The sequence below is a fragment of the Geospiza fortis genome, unplaced genomic scaffold (assembly GCF_000277835.1).
Source record: "Geospiza fortis unplaced genomic scaffold, GeoFor_1.0 scaffold5, whole genome shotgun sequence".
NCBI lineage: Eukaryota > Metazoa > Chordata > Aves > Passeriformes > Thraupidae > Geospiza > Geospiza fortis.
Window position 1 is genome coordinate 635,240 of NW_005054421.1, and position 16,355 is coordinate 651,594.

The 16,355-nt window shown below is 45.3% G+C and overlaps 1 protein-coding gene across 1 annotated transcript in view; it reads right to left on the bottom strand.

Moving 5' to 3' along the window:
* The window catches only part of TEDC1 (tubulin epsilon and delta complex 1), a 71,785-nt gene that overhangs the window by 5,129 nt on the left and 50,301 nt on the right, over window positions 1-16,355 (bottom strand). Inside the window, exon 7 of the mRNA XM_005426703.2 lies at window positions 16,142-16,355. Coding sequence (XP_005426760.1) covers window positions 16,142-16,355 — 214 coding nt within the window. The remainder of the gene's footprint in view (window positions 1-16,141) is intronic.

The following is a 16,355-nucleotide window of genomic DNA, read 5'->3' on the forward strand; positions in this document are numbered from 1 at the left end:
AATGTGCACAGGAATCAGCACTGTGATCAAACAGACCTCTGCAACGTGGGCTGGAGGGTGGGCACACAGCTGGTGGCACCAAGGGCAGGACATCCAGCAGGTGTGGGAAGGATTGACCACCTCCCTGGGACATCACTGGGATGCTGCCTTCACAAAAGCACCCAGGCTGATCAGACTGAGGAAAATGGCCAAAGCAGAAAAGGATGGGCCCAGTACAGAGCTGGAAAGGGGAATAGCCAAAGGGGAGGCACATCCAAACACCAGGCTGAGCAGGCAGCTTGGCTAATCCACCGTGCTGGATTAACTCTTGCACCAATGCACAGGAGAGGCTTTGAGCCTGCAAACACCTACACACATGATTAACTCCTCCAGCACCTCCTCAGCACAACCTCCTCTGAAATGTCTCCTACCCAAAGGCAGCTGGCTGAATGAAGAGAACAGCCAGTACTATCTCACCTATTTTCAGTCCTGGGAATCCTCTGGCTTTGAATAAATCTTCTAACGATGACTTCAGTGGGCAAGTCATGGCAAAGATAACATTGCATATTTTGAGTAAGCTGCCTTCCAGTTTCTTTGCATGTTCCACAGCTTTCAGGCCACAACAGTGTTACCCACATTCACCTCCCCTGACCATGTGGCAATGTGCCTTGTGGACAGCCCCAGCCTTCCTGCTCGTGAAGCTCTGCTTCCATCTCCTGCTTGGATGCCCCCCACACTCAGCTCACTTGATCCCCCCTCAAAAGGAGACTTTCCACCCCTCAGCTCCCTCACATTTGCCTGCACCTTTCTGGTAAAGAGCTTCCCAGAGCTCTCTGTTTCATTCCACAGGGTCTGGAACCATGCTAGAGAGGCTGATCACTCTCATATTTTTAATAACTCACTAATAAAAAATGCAGGAAAAATTACACACAAATTATTTGTTTTTCTGCTGAAAAGCAAGCTGAATGTGAATTTATTTGGAGAGAATGTAACCAACACGCAAGACATCCCAAAGAGTTGCTGAGAGATCTAGATCACCACATCATGTAACTTAAATCATTCCCAGTAATGGCCTAGCTGAAGTGACAATCTCCCAAATGCTGGAAGTCAACATTTCAGCTTGTTGAAACTTCACATGGCAACCTGAGAGCCTCACAGTTGCACCCTTGAAGGAAGCCATTAGATAGAGATGCAGGTTTAAAAAGCAGCAGCAAGGAAAGGTCCAAACATCTACTTCCAGGAGAGGAGGGGGAATCATAGGAGCATTTCCATTTTTTGATTGTATTGCTGCCAGCTTCAAAGAAGGAACAGCAAACAAATGTCTGGAATTTCTTTTGAAGTGGATGATAAAGACCAGAATCATGTCATTGCTTTTAAATCACAATCTCTTCACATTATTCTAGGAGTTTTGCAGAAACATCTAGAACAGTATTGTTCAGAAAAACCACACTGCACAAACCTGGGAATGGCACATTTTCTGTCTCCAGTCCTATCTGTCCACTCCTCCTCCCATATTTCCCTTATGAACGGGGAGAAGACCCCATATGCACAGAGGATGAAATACAAATTATCCTTGCCAAGCTGCACAGATACTACAAACTGTGCTGACTGCCTTTGCCAGAAAACACAATGAGCCTCTTTTGTGCTCCCAGACACAAGGAACAAACAGAAAAATCTCAGATCTTGTCTTTTGGGGTTGAGGAGTGAAAGGAAATTAGGAAATATAAACAGACACAATATCCAAGCCACCAAGTCATGCTCCTTTGCCATCAGGGCATAATAACCCAACACATTTCATAAACTCTGAAAACACCAAACGGCATCTGACTTGCAGAATTTTGTATTCCTAAAGGCTGTTCATTTCCGAGTTTTATTTTAAACCCATCGTGCCTAAGAAGGCCCCTGTGCTGGGCAGTTGAAAAGGATGAAGTGAAATATTCCATGCTGGGCAATACAAGATCAGTGAAGGGTCAGACTGCAGAACAGAGGAGAGCTGCCAGGCCAGCCAGTGCACTCTCCATCCACCCTGGCTGCAAACAGCTCCCCAGCACATCACAACATCTCCAGCAATGGCTTCAGCAGCCTGGAGAGCTGCCCAGGGCTCCCAGCCTCCCTGCAAACTGAGCAGACTCTAATTCAACAGACAAGAATCAATTTTAGATAAAGATCTGTGAGGAATGAAAGCAGGATAAGCATGGAGATATCACTGGGATGGAGCAGAAATCCTGACAGCTGGGCACTGGAAACCAGGAATGGCAAATTAACACTGCTTTAGGAGCTCTCCCTTTCCAGAGTGGCATCCAAATCAGTCCAGGGGCTGAGCCTTACAAGCACTTGTCTTTAATCAGTACAAACACTTTAGAAAGGATCATTATTTATACCCAGTTTAGTGGTTTTTTCACTACCACCCCCCAAGAAATGCCTTGCAGAGCTGCAATCCCAGCTGACAGTCTATCTGGGATACAGAAAACAGGACACAGAAAAAGGGATAAACAAGGATTTGCAGACTACTTTTAAGAAAGTCTTCCTTGTTGGCACTTAAAAAACAGCACCAAGTACAAAAGAAATGAGCAAAAGGAAATAATAAGCAGAAGTATCAACAACATAGTAGGGGGAAGAGCAGAGTCCCCTCTAAGCACATGAGAAATACCACTAGATATGAAAAGAAAGTAGAATATAACCAAAAGAGCCAGAGGGATCCCACAACTCCCACCCACAAGCCCTTTGTGCTCCTGTGCAAGGATTTCCTCACTGTTCAACATGCATTCTGTACCTTGCTGCACACAGAGTGGCCATGAAGGCAGCACCCAAAGGGGATGCCCAAGCAGAGTTTGTCTCAAATATCATCAGAGATAGCAGGAACTGAACATGCCAGCACTGCTTCTCTATGTACAGAACAAAAATCAATAACCCAAGAGGCCTGTGTGACCCCAAAGCCATAGAAACAAAGCTTTTTTCACACATAAATAGGGTGAGGGCTTTAGCCTTCTTTAACAATAAACAATAATTTGGTGGGGGCACCAGTTTCTTTTAACAAAAATGTTTGGGTTTTTTTTTTTTTTAACAATGATGGTTGAGGGTATGACAAATGCTTTCCTTCCCTAGCCGCAGACAGTGACCCATTCAGGCTCAGAGGAGCAGAGAAAAGCACCATTTCAAGGGATGCTGTGAATGCATAATTGATGGAAAATCAAATCCTGCAGCTCCTACTGCTGGGAAAAGTAATAGAGCAGGGGGGACAGGAGCCTGCAGAGCCCATGAAGTTCAGACATTTGCTGAGAAGGAAAATCAGGCCCCCAACTTCCAGAAAATAATCTACAGGCATTTGCTGCTTATATACAAAAGCCCACAAGTTAAAGCAAAAGCAATATCTGAAATCAGCTGTTCTGGAAACACCACAACACTGAGTAAGCAGGTGTTCTACTATAAAAAACACCTTACCCTAATTTCAAATTCATGTCTTATAGTAACTTGCCCAAATGTAATTTCAAGCTGTAAGGAAGTTACAGAGTTAGTACTGCAGCTCTATAAACCTTGTCTCGTTGAATCAAGCTTCTCTGCTGTCAGCTTTCAAGGGTTTTAATTTTCAGCTGCAATTTCTACACATTCAAGACTAACCAGTTTAAAAAGCTAGAAACCATCACTTTCTATTTTAATAGCTGAAGACTTCCCACACTGTCCTGCCTAAATGAGGTTTCTTTCTTCTTGTGAGAGCACTGATTGTACACAAAGAGACTTTAAATAGCCCATTTAATGCCAGTTTTCATGCACTGGAGGATTAAAGTCATAATAAAGTGTTTGAATAGTCTAATCTATCACAAAGCACAGGCTACAGTCTCTCACCTGGTAATTTCTGCAATGTTCTGCTACATTTTGGTAAACTAGAAACATATAGCTTTGGGTTTCTAAACACAGACTCCAGCAGATTAAAATACTCCCCTATCACTGCACTACCCCAGCAGTGAAATGCAGTTATGGTTCAAAACATGCCCCTTTCCAGGAGGCTCCCCCTCAGCCACTGGCTCTGCTCATACCATCTTCCATCCAAAGTCTAACACCCTCAAAATTCCACTTCTGCCTAGGAATTTGCAGAACATGGTCCAGCTATGAACTTTGCCTTGGTTAAATTACACTTTTCTCACTTCTCACAAAGCCAGACCAAATTCATTCCTTTACTGCCTTTCCATTAATCCTTTCCAACCTTTCAACCATCTCCCAGCTGTGATGGTGGTGTAAGTGGTGCCAACACATTTCATTAAACTCTGAATTGTGATCTATATCTTACCTGTCCTTCAATGACCAGTGGCAGATAGCAACACTTAGCTGTCAGTAACCTAACAGCCTTTCCATGACCCATTACCCTCTATTTCCAAAGGCCATAAAATGGAAAGGTTTGCATGTAACCAAAATCAAACTGACCTGAGCTACAGGAATTGGTACTTCTTACAAACCCAACCCCAGCAACAGGAAGAAACTGAAATGATGTCTTTTGGCTTAACAGTAATCACAGCAGCTAAAGCAAAACCTCACCTTAATATAATCACTAATTTTTAGCACTTGTTGTTAGTTCAGCATGAGGAAAAATCTCAGTCCTTTGGAACTGGTGATGAATAAATGAAAGGGGTGATCCCAAAGTAACATTAACAGGGGCATTATTTGTACCATAAACTATGAAGATATTTTAGAAGGGCTGTAAAGCTGAGCTATAGCAACTGACAGAAGATGTAATTATATAAGCAGCTGCATTCCAAATTTTGCTGGGATCTGCAATTTCCTGCAATTAGGGAGGAATGTGGAATGTATGCATCTCCAATCTTATGCATTTTGAAGCAAGACATTCACCATCAGCATGCTGGCTCCTGGTGCACCTATTGTCATTCCAAAACATACTGAGAGGGAAGCCAGGGAGAAGCTAGTTACCTATCTTACCTAGGAACAGATCTGATAACCAAAAATACAGTTTTAATACCCAGAACACCCTTAGCTGCATCTGAGGAGAAGAGCTGGCACTGCTGCTCCCTGCTTCAATTAAACATCAGATACTGCAGAGCACTTCCAAAGCCTTCAGATCAGCATCCACACTGTTCTCTCCAGGAAAGGTGGTGAGGAAGCACAGCAATGGGAAGCTAGATGCCAATTAAACCATTTGACTCATATAATTTCATAACAAGGAGTGACCTGATCTTGTCAGGGTGGATAACAGCTTTTTCTTGGGGTTTGCTTGGCTTGTTTTGGGAGCTTTGCACTTTGGTTTTTCTTTAAGATAATCCAATGGCTCTGTACTTAAGACTCATGTCTCTAAATTGGAGTCAGAAAAGTTAATTTAGCTTAAGGTAAAGGAAAAGGATCCAGGATTAAGAAAAGAGAACAACATTAATATTGTTCAGGGTCTTTACCAGAAGATTAGAAATACCCCCCCAAATATCAATACAAGGCACACAGCTGATAAAAGCCCTGCCTGTGTGCTCAGCCTGCAAAGAGCTGCAGCACAGGCAGAGCCCAGGGGAGATGAATCCTCTGGGGCCTGAGAGCAGCTGAGCTCGGTGAGAGCTCTGTGAGCCCGTGGGGCAGAGCTGCTCAGGGGCAGGGCTGCCCCAGCTCTCCCCTGTCCTCCTCCAGAGAGCCCTGGGACGGATCCCTGGGGGCCAGGCCTGAGGCAAACAGCCCAGAGTGAGCCATGCTGAGAGCCTCATACACCCATCCCTCTTCCACAGAGCCACAGAAAGCTGTCCTGGCTCAGGGGAGACCTTCTCACTCTCTAGAACTCCCCAAAAGGAGGGGGTAGCAGGGGGGATCAGCCTCTTCTCCCAGGGAAGAAGCAATAGGACAAGAGAAAACGGCCTCAAGCTGTGCCAGGGGACGTCCAGGTTGGATATCAGGAAAAATTTCTTCACTAAAAAGGTTGACAAATGCTAGAACAGGCTGCCCAGGGAAATGGCTGAGTCACCATCCCCAAGGAATTTAAAAACATATGTAGATGTGGCACTAAGTGACATAGTTTAGTGTTGGATTTGTCAGTGCTGGCTTTGACTCCATGATCTTGGCAGTTTTTTCCAATCTAAATGATTCTATGATTCCATGATTCTGTTCCATAATATTTTCTGTACTCTCAGTTTCTGTTTTTTGGCATATATACTTTGCTTCCCAGTGGTTAACTTTTGAGGAGAACAACTGAAAACAAAGGAAAAAACCAAAGAGGAGTCAAAAATGTAATTATATTACTGCAGCAACTCTGCAGATCCAGACAAGGACAGGTCTTAAAATAATAAATGGTCTTCAAAGAAATTTCTGCACCACCTCTGCTCACCTGAAGAAGATGCCAGCACAAAGAGAGCAGACACAAAACTTCAGCCAGAGCATCCAAGCTGACCAGAATCCCTGTGCTCTGGAGGCAGGAGCTCACCTAAAGCTCCTCAGCTCCTTCCCAAGCTGTGCATGCCTGCCACTCAGGACAGCCTCTGCCCTGAGAACTGGGACAGCTCCAAGCAGCACCAGCAAACCTGCAGACTCCTCACCAGCAACTGCAAGGAAACACAGCCCAGACCTGTGAAAGTCCCATGTCCCACACAATTCTGAATGCACCCCACAGGAAATAAGAGAAAAAAACCCGCCTATTTTCTTCTCCGAATTAGAAATCTTGAGCATTTTACAGTAATTTAAAAAGTTCCATTCTACCATTCCGGCCTTTCAAAATGCATTTCTTTTTAACTACAGTTTTATCTCTAGACTTTCCCCAACCCTTGAATTCCATTAGAAGATCACAGAAATTAAAGTAGGAATAGGCACATACTGAAAATATATGATATGAAAACCAGAATATGTCAGTGTAAGTAATTTAGACACTTGCAAAAAGGCTGCTGTGCTACTCTGAAAAAGACCCTGACAGCTACAAATTACAAAGGAAGGCAACAGACAAGTATTGCTTTGGATAATAAATTGCTCACTTACTTTTCAATTTGTTCTACCAAACTTTTATCTTGGGCAGCAGAGACAAACACTGATGATAGATCATCTCAGATCCAAGTGGCCTGCAGAGGCTTGGAGGGTCCCACTTTGCTTTTAGAATACTTTTATCACTGCACAGCATGGAAGTAGCCACTTCAGAAAGAGTGCTGCTTGTGCCCTGCACTTGTCTGAATCATCCTGCTTCGAGAGAACAGGATGTGAAACTTGAAATCCAAGCAATGGGGTCCTTGTAAGGACAGCCAACAAAAGCAATGTTCATACAAAGCACTCCTAAAATACAGAGATGAGAGGAAGCTATCACCACCTAGTCATACAAATGTTCAGAAAAGGGTTTTTCTTACCAAGAATTACAAACAAAAACAAAGCCCCAAAAACCACCTTGACTTACAGGGAATTTGTTCACCCCCAAACTGGTTTTGTTCCCAGTTAGAAAATACTCCCTTGTCCCTTCCAGGGGCTTTGCATGAGCAGTGCAGAACCTCCCCCAGCAGCCAGCCCTGCAGCTCCTATCCCAACTTTTGGGATCCAGAGCAGTAAAGGTCATTCCAGAATACAGCCTACCCACAGCTATGGCATGAGGAAAAGGAACTTCAACTCCCAGGTGGAGATTTTCTACAGAAAACACTTTCAGAGGTTCAGTGCGTATTTTCTACAGCCACTGCCCTCACAATGCATTCACAGGGTCTGTTATCTCCCAGCTGAGGGTGAGGAGCAGCTGCAGGAGGATGGGAGGCTGCCTGGATGGCCCCTGTGACTCCTAGAGCAGCTGAAGGCCAGGCCCTACAGCCAGCCTGCAAAGGGAGACAATCAAACAGCTCTCAGGGCTGAGAGAGCCAGTAAATTGGAGGGAAATGGTGAGTTTGGAGCTCAGAAGAGTACTAAGGCTTTATTTAGATGCATTTCTGGCTGGGGAGAAGATATGTGACAACACTAAATTACAGATGTACTTTTATGTCAGCTCTTCCACAAGCACAAGGGACAAAGACAGAAACAAGGTGGATACTTTCTTCTCTAATGATCAAGTACCCTCAATTTCAGGCAGGCAACTGAGAGAACAAGGCCAAGGTTTCAAGAACAAAGGAAACAAAGTTAAGCTTTGAATGCCTGGATGCAAAGAATCCTTCTAAAAGCACCTCTGTCAACTCACCAAAAACAAAACCCCAAAACCAACATCAGCAGTGCTGCAAGGCATCAGTGACCCCAGCCCCTGCTGGCAGAGGGGAACCCATCCCCACTGCCTGCCTGGAGCTGCAAAGGCAGCCAGGAACCTCCTGCAAGTTCCTGTCCCCAGATCCCCCCCTAAAGGTGCAGTAAAACACCCTGACAGAGCTGCAGGTGGAGCTGGCTACAATGAGCCTCTGGCTGGGGGTTTAACACAGCCTCTGCCAGCCAGAATTAGCTGTGACCCCCAGGTGCTGCCCTTGTGGAGGATGTGTGCTCTTGTGGCTCACCACTCGCAAGACAAAATCCAGTAACTCTGTGCTTTCTGGTGCCTCAAATCCCACCCATCAGCCTTGAAGCTTTTCAAAAAATACCAGTGCTGGGAGCTGTGCTTCCATATCTTGTGCATCTGAGCCCTGCAGCCATTCCTAGTCTTCATCCTTGTTTTATTGTGTGCTTTAGCTGTGAGAGCCTAAGTGCTATACTTATTTCTTAAAAATGCACTAAAACATTTACAGTGGCTACAAAACAGTGGCTTCTCTCATTGCAATGGGGTTTTTTACACTGTATCATTAAATAAAGCTCATCTGAAATTTACTGGAGTATAATTCTCCAGCTGCATTTATTACATGTTTCATTGCCTTGGTCAGTAGCCAACACCTTCGTAAATAATGCAAGTAAAATATTAACCCTGGTTATTTATTATACCTTAAGTGATCCTGTCACCTGAGCAAACATTCTGCATTTTGGCAAGGAAAGGAAAGCAGCATCTTCTGGGAAGCAAGAAAAACCTTCACCCACTTTGCTTCCTTCAAACCCCAGAGTTCTGCACACAGAACAGGAGACAGCACTTGAGTTTTTCATGTTCCCCTCCTCCCCAAGGAGCTGCAGTCTTTTAGCCTACATAAGCCCCATGAAAAATGTCAGGCTAGGTAATTTATTTCCAGTTATGGTTTTTGTGTGTGTTTGTTTGAAATCAGCTTGCTGATTTAGCCGCCAGTACACAGAGTGCCTCTGTGTCTCACACTCAGAGCTCGTCACTCTTTCAGCAATCTGCACAAAAAGTTGCATCTGCAAACGAAGAATAAACACTTCTCTTTCCAACCCTTTGTATGCTGCAAGCTTAACGTTGACTATTCAAGCCTGGCCAGCCTACACAGAGTTCTCAGAAGTGAGCAAGAGTCCTTCAAACAATCTTCCAGCTCTGCTTCTGTACAGTAACTTTTCACATGCACCCCAGCCCTAACCCAGGCCAACTCGGGACTTCAGGTCTAAAGCAGGTTTTAGATCCTGCTGTCAAAAGGAGAACCAGGTGCACAGGTGTGATTCCCTTTCTCCTTCCATCAGGAGAGAGAGCACTCTGCCTTCCACCTGGATCTCTGCAGGCACTTAGCACAGACAAGCAGCCTCGGATCTCCTGCCAGGAATGTTGATGAGTGAGGAACAAACCAATGCAAGGAAACCCAAGAGCGAAGAGCAAATGTAAAGATCGGTATTTACTTCCTACTGTTTACAGCAGCTTCATGTTTTCTAAAGGCCTAAATCTGCTAGAGCCACAGCAATTCCACCAGCAGCAGATTTAATCCTACATTTAACTAAGAACTGCATATAAGAGCCAGCAGACTTGTCCCTCCCTGCCTCCTCCCGTCTGTGTCCCCCACTGCTGCCTTTGATGGATGTTTGGGTTGATCTCTGTGGGTTCCCCTCCTACCCAGGCATCTGGGCCCAGCCAACCATGCACTTCCAAAAGCTGCTCTTGTGGTCTTGCTAGTTCTTCAATTCCTTTTCGCATGAGGAGCTCCACTGACAGCTGCTCAGGGCTCCAGATGGAGGCTTGCAAACACAAAGTGGAGCACAGAAACGTTCTGGGAGCAGGAAAGGGAATATGCTGACTGAGGAAATCCACCAGCACTGAACCATTCCCCACCACTCCTCCACTTCCTGCACCCCAGACAGCATGGATAATTAACTGCTCACTACACTAACATCTTCATATTAGCAAAAAGCCCAGGGAACCAGAATCAACAGCAGCAACAGCAAAGATGAAATGGGAACAGTGTGCTCACAAAAAAAAAAAAAAACAGAAAAAAACTCCCACACCAAAAAAAAGGAGGTTTTGACAAGCCTCAGAGAGTTCTTCAGCGAGAGCTCAGCTGTAGCTTTGCCACAAATCCCAGGTTTAAGGCAGGGGAAACAGAACCCAGCCCTGCAGCAGGGCAGGAAGGAACTCAGCCCAGAGAGCCAGCCCAGCCCCACCTGTGCCCCTCACCATTCCCATGCTGCAGACAGCAACAAGACTTCATCTTTTCCTAGCAGTGGCTACTAGGGACCCACAGCTCCTCACCCCCCTCTCCAATCATTATGAGGCATAAAGAAAAACTTTGGAAGTGCATTTTTCTGAGTTGATAAAACTCAACTCAGTCTTGGTAAGAGAAACAAAAAAACCCCAACCACAAAAAGAAGTAGGATCATGTTCCAGCATCAGCTTCTGCAGCTGCTTCCCTACTCCAAATACTAAAGCCTTAAATCAAAATGAATCAAAAACCATTTAGTCTTTTATAAATGTAAGAACCTTAGAAGAAAGATCTCTCCTTTGTAGACTCTACAAGGTCTCTGGCAGTGTGCTGGGATGAGCTGGCAATGGCAAAACATTGATGTGAACCACAGAACTCTTGGGATGAAGTGAAAGTGCCTCTGTGTTTCAGACCCCACCACCTTCACCTGACTGGGTGCCCCAGGCCATTCCTGCCACCCTTGCATCCCACCCTATCCCCAGGAAGAGAAAACAAAACATCCCTGTCCTGTCCAGCCCCTCCCCAGCCCACTGAGAGTTCAAAGGGCGTCTCTTCCAACATGGGGCAGCCCTGCATCCTCCAATCCCTACCCAGGAGACAGCTGAAAGGGTTTGGGAGGGCTGGAGATTACTGAATGGAGGGCAGGAGATGGATCAGGAGAAAAATAGAGAAACAAAGACAAAATGTAGGTCCCAGTGCCCTCCCACTGCGATTATGAAGTCTGGTCCAGGTCAGGGACTGCAAGCACAGCCACCAGAACTTCTGGGGGGAATTCTGGTGTGGAAAGAGCCTGTTCTAGCTCAGATTAATGGCTCCAAGGCTTCCTGCTCTGTGCCTCAGAGATGCATGCATGAGCAAGCTCCATCCCAGTCATACCAGCATCTCAAAGGAGTCTGCCTTGCTTTTAAATGCAAGAGAACACAGAGGCTCCCAGGATACAATATCCCAAGTCTCAGCAAAAGCTGGGAATGGTAGCAGCATTTATGTGACAAAAACTGAAACAATTACCACTTGGAGTCAACCACTCTGCATTTCAGCTTGTGGATGCCAAATGTTTTAACACAGACTGAAATCAAATCCTCCCCTGTAATAGAGGAGCAGGTAACAGAATATTCAGAAAGGAAAAAGCAAACAAACAAGTTCTCTTCTGGGATTAGGAGATTGCATCGCTTAGAGTTAAGTTTGTTTCTGAGAGAAGAAATGTTCTTAAAGCTTAACCATTTCCCTCCCCTTTTTGATCATTTCCAGATCCCCAAAATGTCACCAAAGAAATGATTATTTGCCCAGTACTGCACAGAAAAGAGCAAAGCTAACAGAAAGCAAGCCCCATATTCAGATCACACCTCTGTCATATGCCTTTTCTCCTCCAAGGTACTGAACACTGCTGCCTAGAGATGGGTATCAGTTAAAATGTCCTATTAATCAGGGTTTCACAAATCACCCAAATCCCATGGCAGCATTCAAATGTCTTCTAGTGAATGTCCCTGAAAGGTTAAATCATTTCAGGGTCATTCCAAGCACATAACCAAAGAAACATCTGGGGGTAGGCAGAAACAAACAAAAGAAAACAAGGAAATGAAAAATGAAACAAAATAAAAGAAGCAAAATAATTTTCTTAATTTTAAGACACTTAAGATTGATAGTTTTAACTACCAGAATCACAGTGTGCAAGTGATCAAACTTCCAACAAATAGATTCATTCCCCCTGAAACCACATCCTGAATCATAAATTACATTCAGTGGTGCAAACCAGGCATCGTGGCATAGCAATGACTTTAACCCATCTGAAATACCTCTGCACAGTCCAAAATAAATACATTCATCAACTGCAGGCTTTCCTAAATGAAAGACACTTCAACAGGTTTTCAAGCCCAATCCACAGCCTTGGAGCAGGTGGAATAATTTCCTCTAGGTTCACCCATCATGAAAACCAAGGAGCATCAGAAGAACATAAAAAATGCTTCCTCCTGCTCCATTGTGATACCCCTCTCCATTCTCTCCTCTTCTTATGCAAGGAGCCCAGTAAGTTTCCTCAGAGGAACCCTTGCACAACCTGGGTCATCACTGCATCCCCTCCTTGTTCCTTTCCAGCTCAAACACCTTTTATTTTCATTTATGAATGGGACCAGCACCACACATCACATTCCAGAAAGAGATGGGAATGTTTTAAGTTTTGCTTTTTTTCTGCTTCCCTAACAGTTTTAGGATACAGTTTTGTGTTTCTGACCGCTGACCTTTCCACAGAGCTCGCTCACGTGCCGTGACAATCCAAAGAAACACGTGTAAAATTACCATGCTTCCTTCAGATGTGTTATCTGGATTTATCTCCATGCAGTTTTTCTCATGTTTTACCACTTCCCTACTCGGCACAAGGACCCTCACTAACCCTTTGCTGTTGTTTCTAGGGATTCAGTCTCCTCTCTCCACGTGGGCACCTCGCCATGCTGCCCTGTATTGGTTTTGCCTGGCCTGGCTTTTGGCTGCACCACCTCCACCAACCCATCCCAGCCGCCTCCTCCTGGCTTCCTGCTGCTGTTTGCTCAAGGGGGACAGGGAACACAGCCCCGTGGGCAGTTTATTTTTGCTCAACAGCTTTTCAGGGTGTCCTCGTTCAGGGCAAATTTGGGAGAGAACTCCCAAAGGGGCTCCTCTAGGAAAGCAGATTCATTTGGCCCCTTCTCACAACCGGTCCGGGAGAAAATACCTCCTTGCAAAAAAGTGGAAAAAAAGCTGTTTATTAAACAATCAAACCCCTTGCCACTCCAAAAGAGATGACAAACTGAGAAAGTCCCTCCCCGGGTTGCAGCTCAGCTCACTCAGTCTCTGATCAGTCCCTCAGTGCTGGAAATGTCTCAGGCCAGGCCCGGCCCGGTGGGCCACAGGTGCAGCTGCCGGTGCTCCCCTGGGTGTTCAGTGCAGAGCAGTTTAAACAGGGCCAAAGAAAGGGGAAAAAATAAAAAAAAACAGAGTCAAGGGAACTTCTTTGCCTCAGCTAGCTAAACTAACTAAAGCAAAGGAGAGCTCTGGCCTGCTGTCTGTCCATCTGCAGACAACACAGTCCAGGAGCAGGATGCAGGTGAGCAAGTGCAGTTTCTGACAACAAACTGAACACTTCTTCTCTCATCCGTTCTCTCTCAGAACCAGCCTTAAAGATGCAGAAGTTATTTCTGGGCTAAACAAATGGGGATACAAGCATCATAAAGACACCCCATAACACTGCCACATCGGTTTGGTATGGCTGGAGTTAAAAAGAGGAAGATGTGACACATGCCATCGCTGGCTGGCCATCATTCCTCCCTGCAGGAACTCAGCAGATCCCAGCCATCATTCCTTTTTGCAGGAACTCTGCTGTCTCTCCCCCAGTCCATCACATTTCAGCACTCAATTCTGCTGCTCAGAACAGTTCCTGCCCAGTCCTCTGGCACAGACATCAGGCCTACTGGCAACAACAGACACAAACACTCTGTGGATTATCAGGTTCTTTGTCAAGTACAAGCTAGTGGACATAAGAGCTGTAATAAGCTGTGCTGGCCCTCAGCTGGGCATGCCTGTAGGAGCCAAGACAATTTCCAGATGTCTCAGTACTGCAAGATACAAAGTTAGTGATAATGGCTTCAGCTACCGCTGTGCCTTCTCTTTGTTTGATTAAAAAATAATATAGAAGGAAAGATTTGATAAGCTTATTTCTCCAGGGAAAAGAAGGGGTCAGAATCATACACTTGATAGAGGAGCCTGTATTCAGCAAGCATCCTGGCTGTGGGAAAAAAGGACAGACCACAGGAAGAAAGCATCACAAAAACAGCAGCACTATGCAAAGCAAGGCTTGATCTAAAGAGGATTGATGGAGAGTCATCTGACCCCAAGCATTCCAAAAAATGCTGTCATGTAGCATTACAAAACAATTCTGTTTCGGGGCATATGTAGAAGAGAAGGCATTTGTGGTAAACCAGCCTTTTAACAACACACTTAAGATGCACTCCATTTATCACAGTCACAAACTCATATGACGTCCAGAGGATCTCAGAAACACTGGAACAAGACCAACCATTATTCAAATCCAATCAGTGCATCTATTTCAAAGAAGAAATCATCAGTTAAATCTTTCTGGACTTAAACCCTGAATTTAATTATTAAAAAAAAAAAAAATCAGTGTGATATTATGTAACACCTAGCATCATATATATTGTAACATATAAGAGAAGTCAGAGCATATCTTGCTTTAGAAATCATGCACTGGAAATTTTATTTTTAGAATTCGAGGTCTGAGTGGTCACACAACAGTCATGTCCATTTTGCCCAGGAACAACCAAATCTGATGATTCTAGAGATCTGCCTAGTCCAGTACCCCATCACTGGCAGTGAGTGACAGCAAGTGCCCAGAGAAGGCTCTGAGACAAATGCAAATACATGGATATGCTTCCTCAGGATATTCCCCCAGCCTGCAATGATTTGTTCTCCCACTAACTCATAAGGTTGCAATTTGTATCTGCATATTTTATAGTCTTTGATGGATTTCAACTCCCAAGAACGTGTACAGCAGATTTCAAACCCGTGTACACTGCTTATACCCACAGTGCCCTGTGGGAAGAAGTTTTGTACTCTGTGTGAAGCAGCAGCTCCTGGTGCCTTCCCTGTCCAACCGATCCTAATTAGCTCCTTATGCTTAAGGTGGAAGAGAGCAATTAGCTCTGCACACACTTTTTCCAAGCCAGCCACCTTTTGAACTCTTGGGCAGATACTTTTTGATCTGACAACCTGCCATTTTCCATTTTGTCAGCTGATCTGCAATCCTGTCTACCAACACCCCCATCTAAAACCACATACTCCCCTCTGTCCTGAAAAGAAAAAAAAATCAAATACTCTAAAAAACCCTCTCCTGAGTTAAGACAGACACAAAGTGGTGATACAGCAATTTTATTATTGCTCTGTCATCCCAACAGTTTCTTTTATTTTTTCTCCATCCACAGGTATTGTGGATTCTCTGGTAGCCTTCTCTCCACTTGCTGCCTGGAAAGAATCACTAGTTTTTTATGCCTGCATCTTCATTGTTCTCCTTGTGCCAGGATGTTGATACTCAGATTCACCTTCCACATCTACATTAACTAAACCTCTTTTATTTATGCCCCACCACCGCTCTGGGTGCTTCCCAGTGTCTCCCCAGCCTTGCACAGCAAATACCAGGCACACTTCCTTCATATCACCTGCTTTCCTCCACAGCCAGCCTCCCACAGCCAGTCTGTTCTGCCATCAAATCTTGTGCTCAGTCTCTTCCCTCACTTCACACGTTTCAAATTCCTCTTCTTCCTTCCCCATCAGACATTTCAAAGACTCCTAATTCAATGAAAGATGACAAGCTCTGGCCTCTTTCCCTGTAAATACTTCATCTTCTCACTGTGACCACTACCACTGCTTTCAGCCTGCTGCATCCATCCCCTCTGGGGGCTGCCATGACTCCTCCTCTTTTCTTTCTCTTTTCTCCTCTCCTCTGCAGTGCCTGTGCTTTGAAGCCTGCCCTTCCAGGAGAACACTGGTTTTGTTTGTCCCCTCTGGGACAGATGCTTTGTGCTTGGAAGAGCACTGGGCAGGCAGTGGGCACAGAGCGCCAGGGAGCTGCAGCCCTGGCACCGTGACTGCAGCACGGGTGGCACAGGGCAGCCACAGGGCCCTGCCCAGGACAGAGAGCTGAAAAGTGCAGAATCCCAAACATCTGCAGGGGTGATGAGCAGCACCCCAGGCCTTACCTTCTCCCACCAGGCAGCCTTTCTCTGAGCCACAAGCTGATGCAGCTGCTCCTGGAGAGCCAGCAGGTCCCTGGATAACCTGTCCATTTGCCCAGCCAGCTTGGCAGCCCAGGGGCAGCAGGAGGTCACCTCTGGCAGCCTTCTTTTCTCCACATGAGCGTCCTGGCACTCACACATATTTCCCTCCTCAGCCATATCATCCAACACAGTTTCC